Here is a 24,038-nt window from a genome sequence, read left to right as displayed (position 1 = left end):
AGCATCTGAAGGTTGGAATAATATCTACCTCACAGGATTCAATAAGATAACTTTTGAAAATGGTTTCTAAATAGACAAACATACAAATAAGGATCATTAATTTTTATCACCCTAATAATGTAGTGGAAACATACTGGCTTTAGTCAGACAGAATTTAAGGTCACCTCAGGTAAGTTTCCTGAGTCTCTATTTTCTACTCTGTAAAATGGGGATAATGACACCTACCTTGCAGGGTTGTCATGAAAATTGTTGTTGTGTGCCATGGAGTTGATTCTGATTCATAGCAACCCTATATGGCAGAGTAGAACTGGCCCATAAGGTTTCTAGGCTGTAATCTTTATAGAAGCAGATGGTCGGGTCTTTTCTCTTGAAGAGCTGCTGGTGGGTTAAAAAGGCTGGCCTTTCAGTTAAGGGCCCAGTGCTCCTTGTCAGGAGAATTAGTGATCAAATATGTAAAGATCCTAGCAGGGCGTAAGTGCTGAAGAATAGCTTACATGTATCTAGTGCTGACCATGTGTTAAAATTGTTTTAACACTTTACATGTACTACCTTGTTCAATTCTCACCCCAACCTAAAGCCAGGAATTGTTATGATCCTCATTTTATCAATGAGTTACCTAAAGGACATAGAATAAATGACTTCCCCAAGGTCAAAAACCAGTAATGGTAGAGTTGAGGCTTGTATCTAGGTAGTCTGGCTCAGAGACCACATTCTGAAGCTCTATACTCCACTGGCTCACAATAAGTATGGTTGCACAACTACATGAATATAACAAAAACCACAGAACTGTACTTTCAAATGGTAAACTTTTATGGTATATTAATTACATCTCAAAGCTGTTATTAAAAAAAGCCATGTGAATTTTTCATTCTACTCAAGGGTATATGTTTATCTTCATATATAAGTAGATTTTCCTCCAAACCTTTCAATAAAATTGGCACTTCATACTGAAAAAAAATTTTTCCAAGAAATTCATCTTGAGGAAATAATACTAAAGAAAAAAATTCATGCACAGACGATCATTGTATTGTAATTTAAAACAATAAGAAATCAGAAATAATATAAATGTTCAACAATAAGCAAATGAAAAACTAAAAGATGATTGTTTATATTGTTAGGTATTATACAGCTTTAAAAATTATGGTTATCACAGCCAATTAATGTAATTGCTGTCAATAAGTTGTACACCTGTAAAAGGTTGCACTGGCAGAAGTTGTGTGATAGATATAATTACAATAAAGACAAAAAAAAAAAAGAAAGAGTAGCTGCTGAAGCTTGTGTACAACCAAACACCTCATTGGGTTTGGTTCCTTGGTTTGGAGGTTTAGGGTCATGGTTTATCATGGGACAGCTTAGTCAATTGGCCTAATAAGTGGTTAGTGCTTCTCCTCTACCTCCTAGTTTGTTGAATACTGCCTGTGGTCTTAAAATCTTTCAAATGGCCATCCAAAGCACAACAGTTGCTCTCTATTCACCTTGAGCAATAAAGGAAGGAGAGTCAGGAAAAAGAGGAGAAAATGAAATGTGTGGCGAATTGCTGCCGTGAATAAACTGCCTTCTTTGCCATGAGACCAGAAGAACCTAAAATCATTTCTATATCATATAACACTGGAAAAAGGACAAAATGGTTTTAAAAATTACCAAGGGACTTTGTAAGATTGTGTATTACCAGGAAAAGGGCTCTTGGGTTAAAAGCAAAAAAGATTGAAAACACTCAAGTAATGCTTAAGAACAATGGATTTTAGAGTCAGAACTGGGTTCTAATCCAGACTCTGACCTTCGAAGAGTGCTAAAACCTCTCTGAGCTTCTGTTTACATATGGCTACTTTAAGGAAAAACCCAGAGGACACCATGCATCCTTCCTAGACCACATCCTTTGTGATCTCTGGCACATAATTTGCCCACAAACTACATCCTTTCTATTTGTGGTCCAATCACATCACCCCTACGGTGCAGGACGCTCTCCTTTTCCACCCTTTACAAAAGCCCCAGCTTCCCGGTCCACCATTCCTAGTCTCACACTCTTCTCTCCTCCGTCCAGTCGTCGTGGCTTTTTTTTCCTTCCTGGTTCTAACTTTCCCGCCTCAGTAGCTCTTGGCCAATCGGAGAGGTAAAGTTTTCTTTTCTCCCGGCCCTCGCGTGACGTTCGACAAAATCAGATCTTTGATTGGTTCTTCCGGAGCACGAAGCCGCCAATAATAGACAGACCTTTTGGGTGCGGACAGCCAGCTAGTATTGTCGCTGGGGATTGGCTGGAGTGGGCTGAGGCTCGAAAATGGCTGCGGTCGGTTCTGTAGTCCCAGGGGCTGTGACGGCTGCCGTGGTGCCTGTCCTGACAGCGAGCGGTGATTTCTCAGATTTGCGGGAAATTAAAAAGCAGCTGTTACTTATTGCGGGCCTTACTCGGGAGCGGGGCCTACTGCACAGTAGCAAATGGTGAGATGTCGGGTTCGGAAGGGGCCAGGCTTTGGCCTTTGGCCTTGGGGGCTTGTCGAGCTGATCTAGTTTGTGTGGGTGTTCCAGGTCTGCGGAGTTGGCCTTCTCCCTACCCCCGTTGCCTTTGGCCGAGCTGCAGCCGCCGCCTCCTATTACAGAGGTAAGGGCATCTTCATAGCGAGCGCTCCGTATCAGTGGAAGGGTGTGCCCCTAGAAGTACTGAGTGCCGCCGGGTCACTGGAGGGGAGCATACTGCTTAGCAGGAATGTTTGAAGATGAGATTAAAATATTTAAAGACCTGAGTGTTTTAAGGGGTTTATGTGTGTGGTTTTGTTGACCCTTGAAGGATTGGTGGAGAGATTTTGTGAAGAATTCTTGCCAAAAATACCACTTTTTAGGTTTTGTAGCCCAATCTAGGCAATAGTCATAACGATGGGAAGAATCAGAGGGTTTTACAACAATGTGAAACTGTTTCTACACTGTTGTCTGAATCTATACAGGAAAATGGCTAAGTGTGTGATCCTTGGATTCAGATGGCTCTGGGTTCAAATCTATACACTTGTGACAGTTGACCTCCAGAGGCTCAGTTTCCTCATCTGCGTAATAATAGTATTTACATTTTGAGATAATGTAAAATAACATAATAGAAGTGCACCAGGTGCATAGGACTTAGTATAATTAGCTATTCCTCATAATTATTTTGAATACGGGTAGGCCCTGATTTACCACGTAGTCGACTTACTGCTAACTGCACTTAGACCTGTCCCAGTTTTGGTTTTTTTGCACAGCTTATCTTTAGTAATGTGTACTACATACAATGTTGCAGCATGTAATTTGCTGATGTTATCGTTCTCAGATATAATGTTACCAACCCTCAAAGATGAAGATCAGATTTATAAAGATACTGATAATAATAATAAAAAAAGGCAATAATAATGAAAACTAAAAAAAAAAAGTATTCAACTTACATCAGAACCAATTTATGACAGAGTAGTGGTGAATCAGAACTCTGTTATAAATCGGGTACTGGTATTAATAAGGGAGAAATGACATGGTAAGGTGGACGTAATATTCTACTTTCAGATAGATTTGCATTCATATTCCAGTCACATTCTTTACTAGTAGAATTAATGGGGGCAACTGACTTCTATTATCATAAACCAAAACGAGAAACTATTATCTATTGATAATATTAATTGTTGCTGGGTTTTAATGAGGATTAAATAAGATAATAAGGGTAGAGGACACATTGCCCTTACCTAAATTTTTTGAGTCAATGTGATTTACATCTGTCTTACTAACTTTTGCTTTCTTATGCCTGCTTTCATAGTGTCTTGGCACGCTGTTGGTCCTTAGTAGGATAAATAATTGTTGAATGAGTTAAATAAAGCACAGTGCCTGTGCAGAGTACTTGTTAGTTGCTGTTGAGTGGATTGAACTCGTGGTGACCCCATGTGTGCAGAGTAGAACTGCTCCATAGGGTTTTCAAGGCTGTGACCTTTTGGAAGCAGATCACCAGGCCTGTCTTCCAGGGTGCCTCTGGATGGGTTGGAACCACCAGCCTTTCGGCTAGTACATGAGTGCTTAACCATTTGTACCACCCATGGACTCCTTGTGTAGAGTAGAGCATCAGTGAATACTCCCCTCCCCTAAGGGTTGGTATAATGTATGGGGATTTTACAGACATTGTGGAAGCCTGAGGATTATTGAATTACTGGAAAGTATCAGATATTGGTTTGTTTGGTAGCTTTCCAATTGATATGAGGTATATTAACAGCCTCTTTGCTAATTTACTGTGTGTTTAGTGTTTTTGTGTCCTCTCTAAGGAATGTCTCTGAAAGTTGCTAGAAAAACATTTTGATCTATGATTTTTAGACATATCTGACAATTCAGCCATGATCTGGTAAATTTAAACTAGAATAAATCTTAAAACTTTGTCTTTAAAGAGCTACTGAAATGGAAGATTGTTGTGCTGTGCTCAAATCTGTGTGGTTGATGTTTCTTAAAGCTTCCTCTCCCTGTTATGTAAATATTACCAAAGATATATTTAACACCTCCGAGTTGATTCCGACTCATAGCAAACCTACAGGACAGAGCAGAACTGCTGCATAGGGTTTCCAAGGAGTGGCTGGTGGATTTGAACTGCTGACTTTTTGGTTAGCAGCAAAGCTGTTAACCACTGTGCCACCATGATATATTTATTAGAAATTTTTAAACTTATTATAATCTGTCTTGGAGCTTAAGCTTGTCTGTTCTGAATCTAGGATGTGACTGTCATCAGCTAAATGCCTCTATATGACGTTATATGTAACTTTCAATAGAATATTCTAGGTGCTTCCTTTAAGCAAGAATAAAACCAAAATTTTAAAGGCTATTGTCCTAGTTATCTAGTGCTGCTGTAAATAAATACCACAAGTGGATAGCTTTAACAAAGAGAAATTAATTCTCTCCCAGCCTAGTAGGCTACAAGTCTAAATTCAGGGTGCTAGTTTCAGGGGAAGGCTTTCTTTCTCTGTCGGCTCTGGAGGAAAGTCCTTGCCATGAATCTTCCCCTGGGCAAGGAGCTTCTCAGGCACAGGGACCCCACGTCCAAAGGACATGCTCTGCTCCCGGTGCTGCTTTCTTGGTGGTATGAGATCCCCATGTCTCTCTGCTTTCTTGGCTCTTTTGTATCTCAAAAGAGATTGGTTTAAGGTACAATCTAATCTTGTAGATTGAGTCCTGCCTCATTAATATAATTGTCGCTAATCCCATCTCGTCACACCATGGAGATAGGATTTATAACACATAGGAAAATCACATCAGATGACAAAATAGTAGACAATCACACAATACTGGGAATTGGCCTAGTCAAGTGGACAGATATTTTTAGGGGACACAGTTCAATCCACGACAGCCATGTAGTCCAAGCAGCAAAGGTTTATAGATTGTAAATGTGTTTGAAGAGTTAGGAATATATTTTATGTATTATCTATCCAAACTTACTGCCATTGAGTTGATTCCGACTCATAGTGACCGTACAGGACAAAGTAGAAGTGCCCCATAGGGTTTCCAAGGCTGTAAACCTTTATGGAAGCAGACTGCCACATCTTTCTCGCACAGATCGGCTGGTGAGTTGAATTGCCAACCTTTTTTGGTTAGCAACAGAGCGCTTTAACCACTGTGCCACCAAGGTTCCTTGTATTATATCTAGCATGTATATTTACGTAGTCTGTAATCTATAGCTCCTGTAGCTACTTAAAACATGGTTTTAGAAACTAAACCCAACATTTCCAGTAACCATAGAAACAGTTAAAATTTGCCATGAAAGCCCTTATATCATGCTTGATACAGGGAGGTAGGAAGATGTAAGAACCAGCATACATGAGACCTGACATTTTATCTACAACTTCCATTTGCTTTACTGAGGGTGTAGTTTCAAAATTCAGTCACCTTCTTCAGTTTCAGACTCAGATTCTTCTTCAGCATTTTTGAGCTACTGTACAAACTTTTTCATTTGCTCGAGGAAGAAACTTTTCGCATTTGCAACATATGCATCTTTATACCATTTCAGGATGGCCTCTTCATTCAGGATTTCAGCTTTATAAAAAAGCACCACTATTTTCTGGAAAGCTTTCATGAAATGAATGTTGTCATATAACAATACTCCTGAATCTTCAGTAACAGACTCAGCTCAGACTGCCCTTGAGTAATGAAAGCAGGAAGTAGAGAGTAGAGGGACATAGTCTGTAGTCTGAATGATTTTCATCCATAAGCCATTTTGTTTTTCCTGAAGATGCAATTTTTTTTTTTAATTTTGAAAAAAATTTATTGTGCTTTAGATGAAGGTTTATAGAGCAAATTAGTTTCTCATTAAAAAATTAATACACATATGGTTTTGTGGCATTGGTTGGCAACCCCATGACATGTCAACACTCTCCCTTTCTCGACCTTGGGTTCCCCATTACCAGCTTCCCTGTCCCTTCTTGCCTTCTTGTCCTTGCCCCTGGGCTGTTGTGCCCATTTAGTCTCGTTTTGTTTCATGGACCTGTCTAATCTTTGGTTGAAGGGTGAACCTCAGAAGTGACTTAGTACTGAGTTGAAAGGGTATCTGGGGGCCATACTCTCGGGGTTTCTCCAGTCTCTGTCAGACCAGTAAGTCAGGTTTTTTTTTTTTTTTTTATGTGTGTGTGAGTTAGAATTTTGTTCTACATTTTTCTCCAGCCTCTGTCCAGAATGAAGATGCAATTTCTTGATTTTTTTCTTCCATTCAAAAGCAATGATGTTTGTTACTTCGTACAGATATAATGCACATGAGGGGGAAAAAGAGATAAAAATAAGCAAATGGTGAACAGATGTGAAAAGGGCCACCAGATTCCTAACCTAAATTGGCATGTTTAGGACACGTTGAGTCATGAAGAAAGCACTGAATATGTTTTGGGTTCCAGTTTTGTGCTGTTGATGTTTGACAAGAAAGGTGAGGAGAATGAAGTTACCCAAATTTTAATCAATTTATTTCTAGCATTTTTTGAGAGAGCTAGTATGTTTTTAACTTTTGTACTATCTCATATTTTTACATAGAGAATTCTAATTGTGTCTATACTTTAAAAAAATTTTTTTATTGTGCTTTAAGTGAAAGTTTACAAATCAAGTCAGTCTCATACAAAACCACGTATATACCTTGCTGTATACTCCTGGTTGCTGTCCCTCGGAGACAGCACACTTCTTCTCTCTACTCTACTTCCATGGCCATTCAGCCAGCTTCTGTCCCCCTTGGCCTTCACATCTCCCCTCCAAACAGGAGCTGCACACATAGTCTCATGTGTCTACTTGATCTAAGAAGTTCACTCCTCACCAGTATCATTTTCTGTCTTTTTATTTATTTATTTATTTATAATTAACTTTTATTAAGCTTCAAGTGAACATTTACAATTCCAATCAGTCTGTCACATGTAAGTTTACATACATCTCTCTCCCTACTCCCACTCATTTTATCCCACTGATCTCCTGCTCCCTCAGGGGTCCTCTGCTGTGCTCCCTGTCAGGGCAGTCATCTATTGTGGCCGGGCACCAACTAGTTCTTCTGGTCTCAGGATGATGTAGGTCTCTGGTTCATGTGGCCCTTTCTGTCTCTTGGGCTCTTAGTTATCGTGTAATCTTGGCGTTCTTCATTCTCCTTTGCTCCAGGTGGGTTGAGACCCATTGATGCATCTTAGATGGCTGCTTGTTAGCATTTAAGACCCCAGATGCCACATTTCAAAGTGGGATGCAGAATGATTTCATAATAGAATATTTTGCCAATTGACTTAGAAGTCCCCTTAAACCATGTTCCCCAGACCCCCGCCCTTGCTCTGCTGACCTTTGAAGCATTCATTTTATCCCAGAAACTTCTTTGCTTTTGGTCCAGTCCAGTTGAGCTGACCTTCCATGTATTGAGTGTTGTCCTTCCGTTCACCTAAAGCAGTTCTTATCTACTGATTAATCAATAAAAAACCCTCTCCCACCCTCCCTCCCTCCCCCCCTCGTAACCACAAAAGTATGTGTTCTTCTCAGGTTTACTATTTCTCAAGATCTTATAATAGTGGTCTTATACAATATTTGTCCTTTTGCCTCTGACTAATTTCGCTCAGCATAATGCCTTCCAGGTTCCTCCATGTTATGAAATGTTTCAGAGATTTGTCACTGTTCTTTATCGATGCGTAGTTTTCCATTGTGTGAATATACCACAATTTATTTGCCCATTAATCCGTTGATGGACACCTTGGTTGCTTCCAACTTTTTGCTATTGTAAACAGAGCTGCAATAAACATGGGTGTGCATATATCTGTTTGTGTGAAGGCTCTTGTATCTCTAGGGTATATTCTGAGGAGTGGGATTTCTGGGTTGTATGGTAGTTCTATTTCTAACTGTTTAAGATAACGCCAGATAGATTTCCAAAGTGGTTGTACCATTTTACATTCCCACCAGCAGTGTATAAGAGTTCCAATCTCTCCGCAGCCTCTCCAACATTTATTATTTTGTGTTTTTTGGATTAATGCCAGCCTTGCTGGTGTGAGATGGAATCTCATCGTAGTTTTAATTTACCTTTCTCTAATGGCTAATGATCGAGAGCATTTTCTCATGTATCTGTTGGCTGCCTGAATATCTTCTTTAGTGAAATGTGTGTTCATATCCTTTGCCCACTTCTTGATTGGGTTGTTTGTCTTTTTGTGGTTTGAGTTTTGACAGAATCATGTAGATTTTAGAGATCAGGCGCTGGTCGGAGATGTCATAGCTGAAAATTCTTTCCCAGTCTGTAGGTGGTCTTTTTACTCTTTTGGTGAAGTCTTTAGATGAGCATAGGTGTTTGATTTTTAGGAGCACCCAGTTACCGGGTTTCTCTTCATCATTTTTGGTAATGTTTTGTATTCTGTTTATGCCTTGTATTAGGGCTCCTAGGGTTGTCCCAATTTTTTCTTCCATGATCTTTATCGTTTTCGTCTTTGATCCACTTGGAGTTAGTTTTTGTGCATGGTGTGAGGTATGGGTCCTGTTTCATTTTTTTGCAAATGGATATAGGCGTTTGATTTTTAGGAGCTCCCAGTTATCTGGTTTCTCTTCATCATTTTTGGTAATGTTTTGTATTCTGTTTATACCCTGTATTAGGGCTCCTAGGGTTGTCCCTATTTTTTCTTCCATGATCTTTATTGTTTTAGTCTTTATGTTTAGGTCTTTGATCCACTTGGAGTTAGTTTTTGTGCATGGTGTGAGGTATGGGTCCTGTTTCATTCTTTTGCAAATGGATATCCAGTTATGCCAGCACCATTTGTTAAAAAAACTATCTTTTCCCCAATTAACTGACACTGGTCCTTTGTCAAATATCAGCTGCTCATACATGGATGGATTTATATCTGGGTTCTCAATTCTGTTCCATTGGTCTATGTGCCTGTTGTTGTACCAGTACCAGGCTGTTTTGACTACTGTAGCTGTATAATAGGTTCTGAAATCAGGTAGAGTGAGGCCTCCCACTTTCTTCTTCTTTTTCAGTAATGCTTTGCTTATCCGGGGGTTCTTTCCCTTCCATATGAAATTGGTGATTTGTTTCTCTATCCCCTTAAAATATGACATTGGAATTTGTATCGGAAGTGCGTTAAATGTATAGATGGCTTTTGGTAGAATAGACATTTTTACTATGTTAAGTCTTCCTATCCATGAGCAGGGTATGTTTTTCCACTTAAGTATGTCCTTTTGAATTTCTTGTAGTAGAGCTTTGTAGTTTTCTTTGTATAGGTCTTTTACATCCTTGGTAAGATTAATTCCTAAGTATTTTATCTTCTTGGGGGCTACTGTGAATGGTATTGATTTGGTTATTTCGTCTTCGGTGTTCTTTTTGTTGATGTAGAGGAATCCAAGTGATTTATGTATGTTTATTTTATAACCTGAGACTCTGCCAAACTCTTCTATTAGTTTCAGTAGTTTTCTGGAGGATTCCTTAGGGTTTTCCGTGTATACGATCATGTCATCTGCAAATAGTGATAGCTTTACTTCCTCCTTGCCAATCCGGATACCCTTTATTTCTTTGTCTAGCCTAATTGCCCTGGCTAGGACTTCAAGTACGATGTTGAATAAGAGCAGTGATAAAGGGCATCCTTGTCTGGTTCCCGTTCTCAAGGGAAATGCTTTCAGGTTCTCTCCATTTAGAGTGATATTGGCTGTTGACTTTGCATAAAAAAATGCCCTTTATTATGTTGAGGAATTTTCCTTCAATTCCTATTTTGGTAAGAGTTTTTATCATAAATGGGTGTTGAACTTTGTCAAATGCCTTTTCTGCATCTATTGATAAGATCATGTGGTTTTTATCTTTTGTTTTATTTATGTGATGGATTACATTAATGGTTTTTCTGATATTAAACCAGCCTTGCATATCTGGTATAAATCCCACTTGATCAGGGTGAATTTTTTTTTTAATGTGTTGTTGGATTCTATTGGCTAGAATTTTGTTGAGGATTTTTGCATCTATGTTCATGAGGGATATAGGTCTATAATTTTCTTTTTTTGTAATGTCTTTACCTGGTTTTGGTATCAGGGAGATGGTAGCTTCATAGAATGAGTTGGGTAGTATTCCGTCTTTTTCTATGCTTTGAAATACCTTCAGTAGTAGTGGTGTTGAGTCTTCTCTGAAGGTTTGGTAGAACTCTGCAGTGAAGCCGTCCGGGCCAGGACTTTTTTTTGTTGGGAGTTTTTTGATTACCGTTTCAATCTCTTTTTTTGTTATGGGTCTATTTAGTTGTTCTACTTCTGAATGTGTTAGTTTAGGTAGGTAGTGTATTTCCAAGAATTTATCCATTTCTTCTAGGTTTTCAAATTTGTTAGAGTACAATTTTTCGTAGTAATCTGAAATGATTCTTTTAATTTCATTTGGTTCTGTTGTGATGTGGTCCTTCTCGTTTCTTATTCGGGTTATTTGTTTCCTTTCCTGTTTTTCTCTAGTCAGTCTAGCCAATGGTTTATCAATTTTGTTAATTTTTTCAAAGAACCAGCTTTTGGCTTTGTTAATTCTTTCAATTGTTTTCCTGTTCTCCAATTCATTTAGTTCAGCTCTAATTTTTATTATTTGTTTTCTTCTGGTGCCTGATGGGTTCTTTTGTTGCTCAGTTTCTATTTGTTCAAGTTGTCGGGACAGTTCTCTGATTTTGGCTCTTTCTTCTTTTTGTATGTGTGCATTTATCGATACAAATTGGCCTCCGAGCACTGCTTTTGCTGTGTCCCAGAGGTTTTGATAGGAAGTATTTTCATTCTCGTTGCTTTCTAAGAATTTCGTTATTCCCTCCTTGATGTCTTCTATAACCCAGTCGTTTTTCAGGAGGGTATTGTTAATTTTCCAAGTATTTGATTTCTTTTCCCTAGTTTTTCTGTTATTGATTTCTAGTTTCATTGCCTTGTGGTCTGAGAAGATGCTTTGTAATATTTCGATGTTTTGGACTCTGCAAAGATTTGTTTTATGACCTAATATGTGGTCTATTCTAGAGAATGTTCCATGTGCACTAGAAAAAAAAGTGTATTTTGCAGCAGTTGGGTGGAGAGTTCTGTATAAGTCAATGAGGTCAAGTTGGTTGATTGTTGTAATTAGGTCTTCCGTGTCTCTATTGAACTTCTTACTGGATGTCCTGTCCTTCTCTGAAAGTGGTGTGTTGAAGTCTTCTACTATAAATGTGGAGGTGTCTATCTCACTTTTCAATTCTGTTAAAATTTGATTTATGTATCTTGCAGCCCTGTCATTGGGTGCATAAATATTTAATATGGTTATGTCTTCCTGATCAATTGTCCCTTTTATCATTATTTAGTGTCCTTCCTTATCCTTTGTGGTGGATTTAAGTCTAAAGTCTATTTTGTCAGAAATTAATATTGCTACTCCTCTTCTTTTTTGCTTATTGTTTGCTTGATATATTTTTTTCCATCCTTTGAGTTTTAGTTTGTTTGTGTCTCTAAGGTGTGTCTCTTGTAGGCAGCATATAGATGGATCGTGTTTCTTTATCCAGTCTGTGACCCTCTGTCTCTTTATTGGTGCATTTAGTCCATTTACATTTAGCGTAATTATAGATAAATAAGTTTTTAGTGCTGTCATTTTGATGCCTTTTCATGTGTGTTGTTGGCCATTTCATTTTTCCATATACTTTTTTGTGCTGAGGCGTTTTTCTTAGTAGATTGCGAGATCCTCATTTTCATAATGTTTAACTTTATGTTAGTTGAGTCGTTAACGTTTTCTTGGCTTTTTTCTTGAGTTATGGAGTTCATATTCCTTTTTGTGGTTACCTTATTATTTACCCCTATTTTTCTAAGTAAAAACCTAACTTGTATCGTTCTATATCGCCTTGTATCACTCTCCATCTGGCAGTTCAATGCCTCCTATATTTAGTCCCTTTTTTTGATTATTGTGATCTTTTACCTATTGACTTCCATGATTCCCTGTTATGTGTATTATTTTATTTATTTATTAGAATTAATCTTAATTTGTTTGTTTTTGTGCTTTCCCTATTTGAGTTGATATCAGGACGTTCTGTTTTGTGACCTTGTATTGTGCTGGTACCTGATATTATTGGTCATCTGACCAATCTCCTTTAGCATTTCTTGTAGCCTTGGTTTGGTTTTTGCAAATTCTCTAAACTTGTGTTTATCTATAAATATCTTAATTTCTCCTTTATATTTCAGAGAGAGTTTTGCTGGATATATGATCCTTGGTTGGCAGTTTTTCTCCTTCAGTGCTCTGTATACATCGTCCCATTCCCTTCTTGCCTGCATGGTTTCTGCTGAGTAGTCTGAACTTATTCTTATTGATTCTCCCTTGAAGGAAAACTTTCTTTTCTCCCTGGCTGCTTTTAAAATTTTCTGTTTATCTTTGGTTTTGGCAAGTTTGATGATAATATGTCTTGGTGTTTTTCTTTTTGGATCAATCTTAAATGGGGTTCGATGAGCATCTTGGATAGATATCCTTTCTTCTTTCATGATGTCAGGGAAGTTTTGTGTCAGGAGTTCTTCAACTATTTTCTCTGTGTTTTCTGTCCCCCCTCCCTGTTCTGGGACTCCAATCACTCGCAAGTTATCCTTCTTGATAGAGTCCCACATGATTCTTAGGGTTTCTTCATTTTTTTAAATTCTTTTATCTGATTTTTTTTCAGCTATGTTGGTGTTAATTCCCAGGTCCTTCAGATGTCCCAGTCTACATTCTAATTGCTCGAGTCTGCTCCTCTGACTTCCTAGTGCGTTGTCTAATTCTGTAATTTTATTGTTAATCTTTTGGATTTCTACATGCTGTCTCTCTATGGATTCTTGCAACTTATTAATTTTTCCACTATGTTCTTGAATAATCTTTTTGAGTTCTTCAACAGTTTTATCAGTGTGTTTCTTGGCTTTTCTGCAGTTAGCCTAATTTCATTTGTGATGTCTTGAAGCATTCTGTAAATTAGTTTTTTATATTCTGTATCTGATAATTCCAGGATTGTATCTTCATTTGGGAAAGATTTTGATTCTTTTGTTTGGGAGGTTGGAGAAGCTGTCATGGTCTGCTTCTTTATGTGGTTTGATATGGACTGCTGTCTCCGAGCCATCACTGGGAAACTAGTTTTTCCAGAAAATCCGCTGACTGTATGGTGGCTCCTGGCTCTGAAAACAATCGCTGTCTCCCCGTATTTGTTTGTTCTCCATCTCTAAATCTGTGTTTGTTGTTCAGAGTTCGTAGATTGTTATGTATGTGATCGATTCACTTGTTTTTCCGAGTCTTTGTTGCAAGAGGGATCCGCGGTAGCGTCCACCTAGTCTGCCATCTTGGCCCCGCCTCATTTTCTGTCTTATGTCCTATACTTTTTCCCCCTAAATTTTATTTATTTTGTTATTGTTGTTGAGAATATACACAGCAAAACATATACCAATTCAACAGTTTCTACATGTACAGTTTTAGTGACATTTATTACATTCTTTGAGTTGTGCAACTACTCTTACCCTCCTTTTCTGAGTTGTTCCCACCCCAGTAACATAAACTCACTGCTCCCTGAAGGTCCTAACTAATCTTTCCAGTTGCTGTTGACAATTTGATCTCATATAGGTAGTTCTTAAAAGAGTGTAATGTTTAAGGCAGACCTTTTTTACTAGGTAAGCCAAATTATTGTTCGGTGTTAAGATGACTTCAGGGGATATTTTTGGTTTAAGGTTTAAAAATTATCCCAGGACAGTGGTTTTAGAGGTTCATCCATCCTTGTTGGCTCTAGAAAGTCTAGAGTCTATGAGAATTTGAAATTCTGTATTTTCCTCTTTTTGATCAGGATTCTTCTATGAAATCTTTGATCAAAATGTTTAGCAGTGGTAGCTGGGCACCATCCATTTCTTCTGGTCTCATGGCAAAGGAGGCAGTTGTTCACGGCAGCAATTAGCCACACATTTCATATTCTCCTCCTGTACCTGATTCTCTTTCTTCCTCTGTTCCTCCAGGTGAATCGAGACCAATTGTTGTGCCTTGGATGGCCACTTGCAAGCTTTTAAGACCCCCAGGCACTACGCAGCAAACTAGGAGGTAGAACAGAAGCACTAAACATGTTATTAGGCCAGTTGACAAAGATGTCCTATAAAACCATGACCCTAAACTTCCAGACCAAAGAACCAAATCCCATGAAGTGTTTGGTTGTATGTAAGTAGCCTGTCTTGGTTATCTAGTGCTGCTATAAGAGAAATGGCTTTAACAAAGAGATGGCTTTAGGAAAGAGAAATTTATTCTCTCACATTCTAGGAGGCCAGAAGTCCAAATTCAGGGTACCAGTTCCAGGGGAAGTCTTTCTCTCACTTTTGGCTCTGGGGGAAGGTCCTTGTCATCAGTCTTCTCCAGTCGAGGAGCTTTTCAGTGCAGGAACCCTAGGTCCAAAGGATGTGCTATTGTCCTGGCTGTTGTTTTTTGGTGGTATGTGGTTCTCCTTGTCTCTGTGCTCATTTCTCTCTTTTATATCTCAAAAGAGATTGGTTTAAGACACAATTTAATCTTGCAGATTGAGTAGTGCCTCATTAGCTGCCACTAATACCATCTCATTAACATCATAGAGAATTTACAACACATAGGAAAGTCACATCAGGTGACAAAATGGTAAACGTCACACAGTACTGGGATTCATGGCCTAGCCAAATTAATATACATATTTTGGGGGACACAATTCAGTCCATGACACAGCCTCAGCAGTTACTCTTTTTTTTTTTTTTGTCATTGTTATAAATATATCTACCACACTTACCAATTCAGCTTTTTACAGGGGTGAAGCTTATTTACCCCAATTACAGTAATTGGCTGTGCAACCCTACCCTTAATCAAGGTGATTTTTCCATCACCATTAACCCCCCTTTTCACCTTTCCTCCCACCCCTGGTAACCAATAATAAACTTTTGTCTCTATACTTGCCTTTTCTTATCTTTTTATATAAGTGAGGCCATACAATATTTTTCCTTTTGTGACTGGCTTATTTCGCTCAGCATAATGTCTTCAAGCTGCATCCATACTGTAGCATGTATCAAGACTTAATTTCTCCTACTGGCTGAATAGTATTCCATTGTATGTACCACATTTTGTTTATCCATTCATCTGTTGATGGCCATTTAGGTTCTTTCCATCTTTTGGATTTGTGAATAATGCTTCAGTGAACATTGGTGTACAAGTCTCTTTTTGAGTCTCTGCTTTCAAGTCTTCTGGTTATATACCTAGGCATGAATTGCTGGGTCATATGGTAGTTCTGTTTTTAGTTTTTTGAGGAACTGCCACACTGTTTTCCACAGGGGCTGTATGATTTTGCTTTCCCACCAGCAGTGATAAGGGTTCCAATTTCCTTACATCCTTAACATTTGTTGTTTTCTGTTTTTTTATCTTAGCCATCCTAGTGGGAGTGAAATGGTATCTCACTGTGGTTTTGATCTGCATCCCTCTGATGGATAATGATTCTGACCATCTTTTCATGTGTTTGGTGGCCATTTTAATGTCCTGTTTGGTAAAACGTGTATTCAAGTCCTTTGTCCATTTTATGATTGGGTTATTTGTCTTTTTGTTGTTAAGTTGTTGAAGTTTTGTATATATTTTGGCTATTAGATTTTTGTTGGGTGTTTGGTTTGCAAAGATATTCTCCCAGTCAGTAGCTTGTCTTTTCACTTTTTTGGTAAAGTCTTTCAGTGAATAAAAACTAAAAAAAAAATTTTTTGTGTGCTTTAGGTGAAAGTTTACAGAGCTAATTAGTTTCCCATTTGATAGTATGTACTTAAAGTGTTTCGGGATCTTGGTTTCATTCCTACAATGTGTCAACACTCTTCCCATTTCCGCTGTGGTTTCCCTGTTTTCTTTCATCCTGATTGTCTACCCCTTCCTACTTTCTTATCTTATAATTGATTGTTCTAAGGAGTACTTTCTCTTGGGTGTTATTATTATATGCTTGTCTATCGTTTGACTGGGAGGTGGTCTCTGGGAATGGCTTCATTTCCAGGTCAGAAGGGTCTCAGGGCCACAGTCTCAGTGGTTTGTCTAGTCTCTGTCAGACTAGGAAGCCTGGACTTTTTTGTGAATTTGATTTTTTTTGATGAGCAGAAGTTTTTAATTTTTATGAAGTGCCATTTATGTAGTTTGTTTTTACTGTTTGTACTTTTGTTATTATATTAGATAATCCATTGTTGAAAGCTAGACCTCACAGCATTGCCCCTGCTTATTCTTCTAAGAATTTTATGGTTTTAGTTTGCTGTGTCCTATGCTTTCAGCAATACTAACTTATGTCAAAACTTTCTTAAAGTAGAAAAAGTATAATTAATAGCACAGCATATTACATTTATTTAGGAATTTAAAAGAATATTAAGGAATGTGACAGGAGAAGGAAGGGAATGCCAGATGTTAATACCAGATATTTTACTTTTTCCTTATGTCAATGCTGTAAAATCAGTATTATTGGCTCCATTTTACACATAAGAAATGGATGCTCAGAGAAGCTAGTAACCTCCCCACTAATGTCATGAAACTAGGACATCAAGGAGTCAGAATTTGGATCCAAGTTCATAACACTAAAGCCATGTAACTTTCTGCTACATTTGCAGAAACAAGATTCTGAGTGTGTTGGGTTTGTTTTTTAAATTTTTATTTTTTTCCCAGCTAATTTTGAAAACTTTCAAACCTACAAGAAAGTTGAAAGAATAGTTAAACCCCTTCTTCTATATACCTAAAATCCCCAGTGCTAACATTTTACTATATTTGCTTTTTCTCTGTCTGTCTCTAAATATATTGCTGAACTATCTGAGAGAAAGTTGCAAACAAGATCACCCCTAGAATATCCAGCAGGTATCTCCTGATGAACAAGAACATTCTACTTAATATAATTACCATTATTACATTAAAGAAAATTTTAACATTGATACAATAATGTTATCTAATATACAGACCAAATTAAATTTCCTCCAATTATCCCAATAATGTCCTTTGTGACTCTTTTTGTTGGCTCCATGATCTAATCAAGAATCATGAATGGCATTTAGTTGTCATCGTATCTCTTTAGTATTCCTTAATCTATAGTCCTCCCGCTTTTTTTTCCTCCTTTGAAGACATTAACATTATTTAAACTAAATTTAATGTAGTTATCAATTTTATTACTACACTGGTACACAAAATGATGGCAGCCCTTTTATATGGACGCTATGCTCTTGTCCCCCTGCTCCCCTTCTGATGTCATCATCTCCTACTGTTTTGTCCCTTTCTCACTCCACTCTAGTCACAATGGCCTCCTGCTGTACTTGCAACATGACAAGCACAAGTATGTCTCAGGACCTTTGCACTTGCTTTCCCATTGCTCCAAATCTGTTATGTTCTTCCTCCAAATCTCCTCCTTAACTGCCTACAGGTCTCAGCTCTAATGTTAACAAAAAGGTCTTTGCTTCGTAGAAAATAACATTCTCCAGCACTCTTCATCCCTCTAACCTTTATTTTTCTTCATAGCACTTGTTACCACCTAACATTATGTATTTTATTAATTTGTTATCTTTGTCTACTAAAAAGTAAGCTTGAGAGTAGGAATTTTGTTTTGCTCACTATTGTATCCATAACACCTAGAACAGTGTCTGGCACTTAGTAGGTGGTCAACAAATACTTGTTAAGCAAATGAATAAAGAGCCTCCCTCTTGGTAAATATGCTAATAAGTGTATATACTTTTTTCTTTTTAAACGCTTTTAACTGTCTTAAAATAAATAAAATGAATTAGTGATATGAATAAAAGAGGAATTAGTAATTTTATGACGTTACCTGGTATTAAAAAAATAGAGGCAGGTTAGGTTTTTGGGAGGAGGGAAAATAATCATATTTTCTTATGTCTTAAAATTAATAAATGTGCATCTTGAATTGAGAGTTTCTGTTGTCCTGTTCCCAACCACTTCCATAAACTTTCTTTTCTAGGAAGATGCCCAGGATATGGATGCCTACACCCTGGCCAAGTCCTACTTTGATGTTAAAGAATATGATCGAGCAGCACATTTCCTACATGGCTGCAATAGCAAGAAGGCCTATTTCCTATACATGTATTCCAGATACCTGGTGAGGGCCATTTTAGTATTTTACTTTACCTTCAGTGAAGCATCCATGTTTAGAACCACATGGAAAAAGTTTACTCTCTTAAATAGCTTAGCAATGGACCATTTGGTGAATGTACTTAATAATAAAAAAGATATCAAATAAAATATAAAAAATGACAATATAGAAGAAAATATTAAAACATCGATAATATCTATTATTGTTAAAGGTGTGGGGCATTTGACCCTCTGTTTTAGGAATAGGAGCCCTGGTGACACAGTGGTTAAGAGCTATGGCTGCTAACCAAAAGGTTGGCAATTTAAATCCACCAGCTGCTCCTTGAAAACCACATGGGGCAGTTCTGCTCTGTCTTATAGGATCGCTGAGCCAGAATTGGCTCAATGGCAACGGGTTCGGTTTTTTTGGTTGGTTCAGGAATGAGTTTGTATAGCCTTTTTAGAAGTCAATTTTGGCAGATTAGTCAATTTGAAATGTTACAACCAAACACTTCTAACTTTAAGGACCCTGTCCAATAGAAATGGCTTGCATATGTGCACAAGGATCTATGTATAAGGTTGTTCATTGGAGTATTTTTGGTAATAGCCAAAAAATATCAGCAACCTAAATATCCATTAGTGAAGAAGTGGTTTTAAATTATGGTAGAGAATATTCGGTGGAGTGAAAGGAACAAGCATATTGTATATGCATAAAGAAACTTTGGAAGGTTAGCTATGGATGGTGAGGATGGAAACTAGATAAATGAAGGCAAGGATGAGAAACTTTCACTGTATACATTTTTATACTTTTTAGGTTTTGAATCATTGTATTGCCTATTCAAAAATTAAATTATAAAAATAAAAAATGGCATAAATCCATGTATATATATATATATGGAAGTGGACACAGCTCTAAGATCTGCCGATAAGTCATAAATATGATTCTGTTGTTGTGTGCTATAGCATCAATTCCGACTCATAGCGACCCTGTAGGACAGAGTAGAACTGCCCCGTAGAGTTTCCAAGACTGTAATTTTTATAGAAGCAGATTGCCCCCTCTTTCTCCTGTGGAGTGGCTGGTGGATTTGAACCGCTGACATTTTGATTAGTAGCCAACTGCATAACCACTGAGCCACCAGGGCTCCTAAAATATGATCCTATTTATATAAAAACAGCAATATGAAATTTTAAGTGTATATATGTTTATGTATATATGCATAGGTAAACACATTATAAAAAGTGTGGAAGTATGTGATTTTCAGTTGTTACCTTTCGAGGGGAAAGATTGATGGGAGAAGAACTCGGGGGCTTTGACCCTCTATAATTTTCTATATCATTTATATTTATAACAATGTATTCTTTTTTTTTCTTTTCTTAATAATATTTTATTATGTTTTTTGTGAAAGTTTGTATAATAAACTAGGTTCCCATTTGACAATTTCTATGCGTATTGTTCAATGACATATTTTGCACAGTATGTCAGTATTCTCTTTGTGTTCTGGTTGTTCTGTTTTCAGTACTATTGTTTCCGAAATGTATTCTTATGTATTTTTTTTTTTTTTAAGTAATTTAAAAGACAACAACTTTAAAATTCCTTTATGATTTGGAAAATGTGAAGAAGTCTCAGGAACGAGCAATTGGATAATTAGTAACAATCTGACCTTTTGCTTCAGGTTATACAAGTTTCTTTATGCCTGAGAGTTGATGTTGTTTCAGAATTAAGTTAAAAAGTCTGGGTCTAATGTCAAGATGATTTTTAAAGTTATGAACTCCGTGATCATTTTATTTATAGTATATTTGTTATTTTTGTTTCATAGCTATTAAAATTATGAATATAAGGGATAATGAAAGTGAAATAATTTAATACTGTGGCACAAATAATTTACTAACTGAAAGGTTGGCAGTTTGAATTCACCCAGTGATGCCTCGGAATAAAGGGCTGGTGATCTAATCCTGTAAGATTACAGGCACTGATAACCCTGCGGAGTGCAGTTCTACTCTGATACTCATGAAGTTGCGTTGAGTTTTTTATTTTAATAATTGAACTATAATTTATTATTTTATTTTGGAACATTGTGAATGTATTTTACTACTTTTAGCTGTCTATACAAACTGCTTTTTAAAAAACATTTCATGTGTTTGTTTTCATGTATTAGCATAGTCTGTAACTGTCAAGTACTGTAGATTCTTGTGGTTACAGACTTCGTTGAATTCATCTATTATACTCTAAAAGCTTAATCATTCACTTCTTTTTTAGGCATTGGGTAATAGATGTGCTCATTGCTATTGGAGTGTGTTGTTCCCTGGCCTTCTGAATGGATGGAGATAGGGAATATGGATACATATATACATATATACAATGCTTATATATATATGCATATACATTTACATCTATATGTAATTCTATATGTATTAAAAGTTGTGAGTTTACAGTGATCAAATTCTAATCCAACCCCACAAGGTTCATTCTAGCTTTTTTCTTTCCCATGTTTGTAATTTCTCTTTCTAATAATGAGAAGCTTGGTTCCCATTATCCTTAATATTATATATTTACTAATCAGCCGCCCTGTATATAACCAATGGCCATCTCCACTGCCTTTACCTCCCCTCCCCCATGTGGATGCCTTCCTTACCCCACTGGCCAGGCCATCTCTCTGTGGGATGCGTTCCTCTTCCTGTTTGGCTTCAACACCCTGTGCCATGTTGCCCTCCTCTCTCAACATGGACTCTTTCTTTATACCACTTGGACTCTGACATGTTGCTCTGGGCACTGCTGTTCCCCCATCCCTCTGTGTTCCCCCACTCACCCTCAGAGATGCCTACTTTGCTCTGTTCTACCTAATGGTTTTAAGACTAAATTTTTCTACATAATTTGTTTAAGTCCTAGAAAATATTCTGATAACTATTATGTTTTACTGTCGATACTTTCCCTATGTATCTTAGATTTTTGACATTGAAATGGGATTATTTGGAACCTACTGATCATTTTTCTTTATGGAGTAAGTACTCCTCATGGTCTGTTTAATTAAGTAAGGGGTTGTCATGTAGTTAACATAAGATGTGAGCTTTAAGAAAGATATTTTGAAATTATGAGATTTTAAAAATTACTTTTTTACATATACTCTTTCTTTGTGTTGTTGTCGTTAGGTGCCGCCAAGTCGGTTCCAACTCACAGCGACCCTATGTACAACAAAATGAAATGCTGCCCGGTCCTGTGCCATCCTCACAGTCGTTGTTATGCTTGAGCCCATATTTGTGTAGAAGCACTAATTTGGAAAAAGCTATAGCAGGAAAAGAAGAAGCATTTGCTGAAGTTTGGGAGAAAAAGTTTGAGATCTTTAGGAAAATTACATAAAAACTTAAAGAAGAAAAAAGAAAGAAAATCTGAATATTTACTTTTTAACTTTTTATTTGAAAATAATTTCATACTGTCAGAAAAGTTCCAAGAATAAGAATACTACAAAGAACACCCATGTACCTTTTATCCAGATTCACCTTTTGTGAACATTATACCATTTAATTTTATCATTTCTCTCTCTCTCTCCATACACATATTTATAGAAACACAGTATTTTTTTTCTGTGAACCATTTGAGATTAAGTTCCAGATAACGCGGCACGTCACCCATAAAAGCTTCAATATATGTTTTCTTAGAATAAGAATATTCTAGTAAATAACCACAGTATAGTTACCAGCTTCAGTACATTTAACACTGATACCATGCTTCAATTTACTGTTGAATTCCAATTTTGTCAGTTGGCCCAGCGGTGTCTTCTATAGCATTTTTCTCCTCTAGTACAAAACTGGGAAACCCTGGTGGTGTAGTGGTTAAGTGCTACGGCTCCTAACCAAAAGGTCCGCAGTTTGAATCCTCCAGGCGCTCCTTGGAAACTCTATGGGGCAGTTCTGCTCTGTCCTATAGGGTCGCTATGAGTCGGAATCGACTCGACGGCAGTGGGTTTGGATTTTTTGGTTAGTATAATATTGAATCGGGTTGAATTTAGTTGTCATGTCTCTAGTCTCCTCTAACCTGGAACATTTCCACAGCCTTTTTTTTTTTTGGCCTTTTATGACATTGACAATTTTCCAAGCTTACAGTACTCCCTCCTTTTTAAAAAGAGAACATTCTTCATTTTGGATATTTCCTTATGATTTTATTCAGGTTATTTACACATACATGGCCAGAATAGTATGCAAGTGGTATGTCCTTTTCAGGGCATTGCATTTGGTAGTACATGTTATCCATTTGCCCCTCATTGCCAATGAAAATTTTGATCACCCAGTCAAGACGTCTATTTTCTCCACTGTGTAGTTACTATTATTTTCCTTGCAGTTAATAAACAATCTGTTGGGATAACTTTAAGACCATACAAATATCCTGTTCCTCATAGAAATTTCCCTTTAGATATAATATCCATTGTTAATACTCACCTGAACCACTCTTTATTATGATACTGCAAGATGATGATTTTCCAACTATAGCACAGTCTCTACATTTACCAGTCAACACTTGGCATTCTATTTTAAATAAGAGCCTTCCCGTCCTTTCATTTACTTATCTCTTTTCTCAGTGTCAGTAAAAACTCATGGATTCCTTTTGTTTTTAAACTGTTTATAATTCATTGCTCTACCTAATTATTTGGTGCTCAGATTGTCTAAGATTTGGCCAGTGGGAGCCCCTGAATGGTTATTTAAAATTAATAACCAAAAGCAGATACCATTTTGGTTGAACTTGGGCATCAAGGGTAGGATCTGTCTTCTTAGTTTTAGATTTGTTTCAGAACAAGTGAAAAAAGACCTATTTGTTGGTTTTCCCTTACAGTCTGGAGAAAAGAAGAAGGATGATGAAACAGTTGATAGCCTAGGTATGAAGTTCATTCTCTTACCTTTTGGAATAAAGCAGAGATTGCAAACTCAAATGCCAACAGGAGCCAGGAACCAGGCAGATAATGTAAATGTGTGAAGTGGGCCAAGGAGGACTTTGCAATCTGCAGAGCACATAGTTCATCTCGGCTAGCTGTCACTCACCTCTGACTGACAGCCGCCTTTCGGGAATATGGGCCTGATGTTGTCAGGGCTTTCTTCCCTCAGCCCTGCCCTGTACCCTGCAACCTGAAGCTGGGATTTCAGATTTTTAGTTGAAACTTCTGATTTTTAAATGTTGATAACTAATTAAAAATTTTGTTAAAAATTGTGTGGGTCTAATAAAATATGACTGTAGACCAGGTATCAGTTTGTGATTTCTAGAATAAAGTAAATGGATTGTGTAAGATACCACTGGCCACTTTTGAGTATTTGCTAGAGGTTCCAGATGGTTGGTGCTTAAGGGAAAGTTGAAGCCTATGCAAATGAAGGCTGGCAGCCTTCTTTTATATCAGAGACTTTGTTCCTTGCTTAGGTCCCCTGGAGAAAGGACAAGTAAAAAACGAGGCTCTTAGAGAACTCAGAGTGGAGCTCAGCAAAAAACACCAGGCTCGGGAACTTGATGGATTTGGCCTTTATTTGTAAGTGTTACAAACATTTGGAACTTTGTATAATATGTTCTTCTGAGTAGAAGGGAGATGTTAACCCAGACCCAAAGGGGTTAATT

General features: G+C 37.3%; 1 protein-coding gene across 1 annotated transcript in view; it reads left to right on the top strand.

The window, feature by feature from the left end:
• Positions 1–2,269: 2,269 nt before the first annotated feature.
• Positions 2,270–24,038, top strand: part of CDC23 (cell division cycle 23) — a 42,814-nt gene continuing 21,045 nt past the window's right edge. The window contains exons 1-5 of the mRNA XM_049873737.1: positions 2,270–2,436; positions 2,524–2,596; positions 18,339–18,476; positions 23,271–23,313; positions 23,847–23,952. Of these exons, the coding sequence (XP_049729694.1) occupies positions 2,276–2,436; positions 2,524–2,596; positions 18,339–18,476; positions 23,271–23,313; positions 23,847–23,952 (521 nt within the window). The 5' untranslated portion in view covers positions 2,270–2,275. The remainder of the gene's footprint in view (positions 2,437–2,523; positions 2,597–18,338; positions 18,477–23,270; positions 23,314–23,846; positions 23,953–24,038) is intronic.

Source organism: Elephas maximus, chromosome 2 (genome assembly GCF_024166365.1).
Source record: "Elephas maximus indicus isolate mEleMax1 chromosome 2, mEleMax1 primary haplotype, whole genome shotgun sequence".
NCBI classification, from domain to species: Eukaryota; Metazoa; Chordata; class Mammalia; order Proboscidea; family Elephantidae; genus Elephas; species Elephas maximus.
Note: the sequence above shows the minus strand (reverse complement) of the source record. Positions and strands in the feature narration are given on the sequence as shown.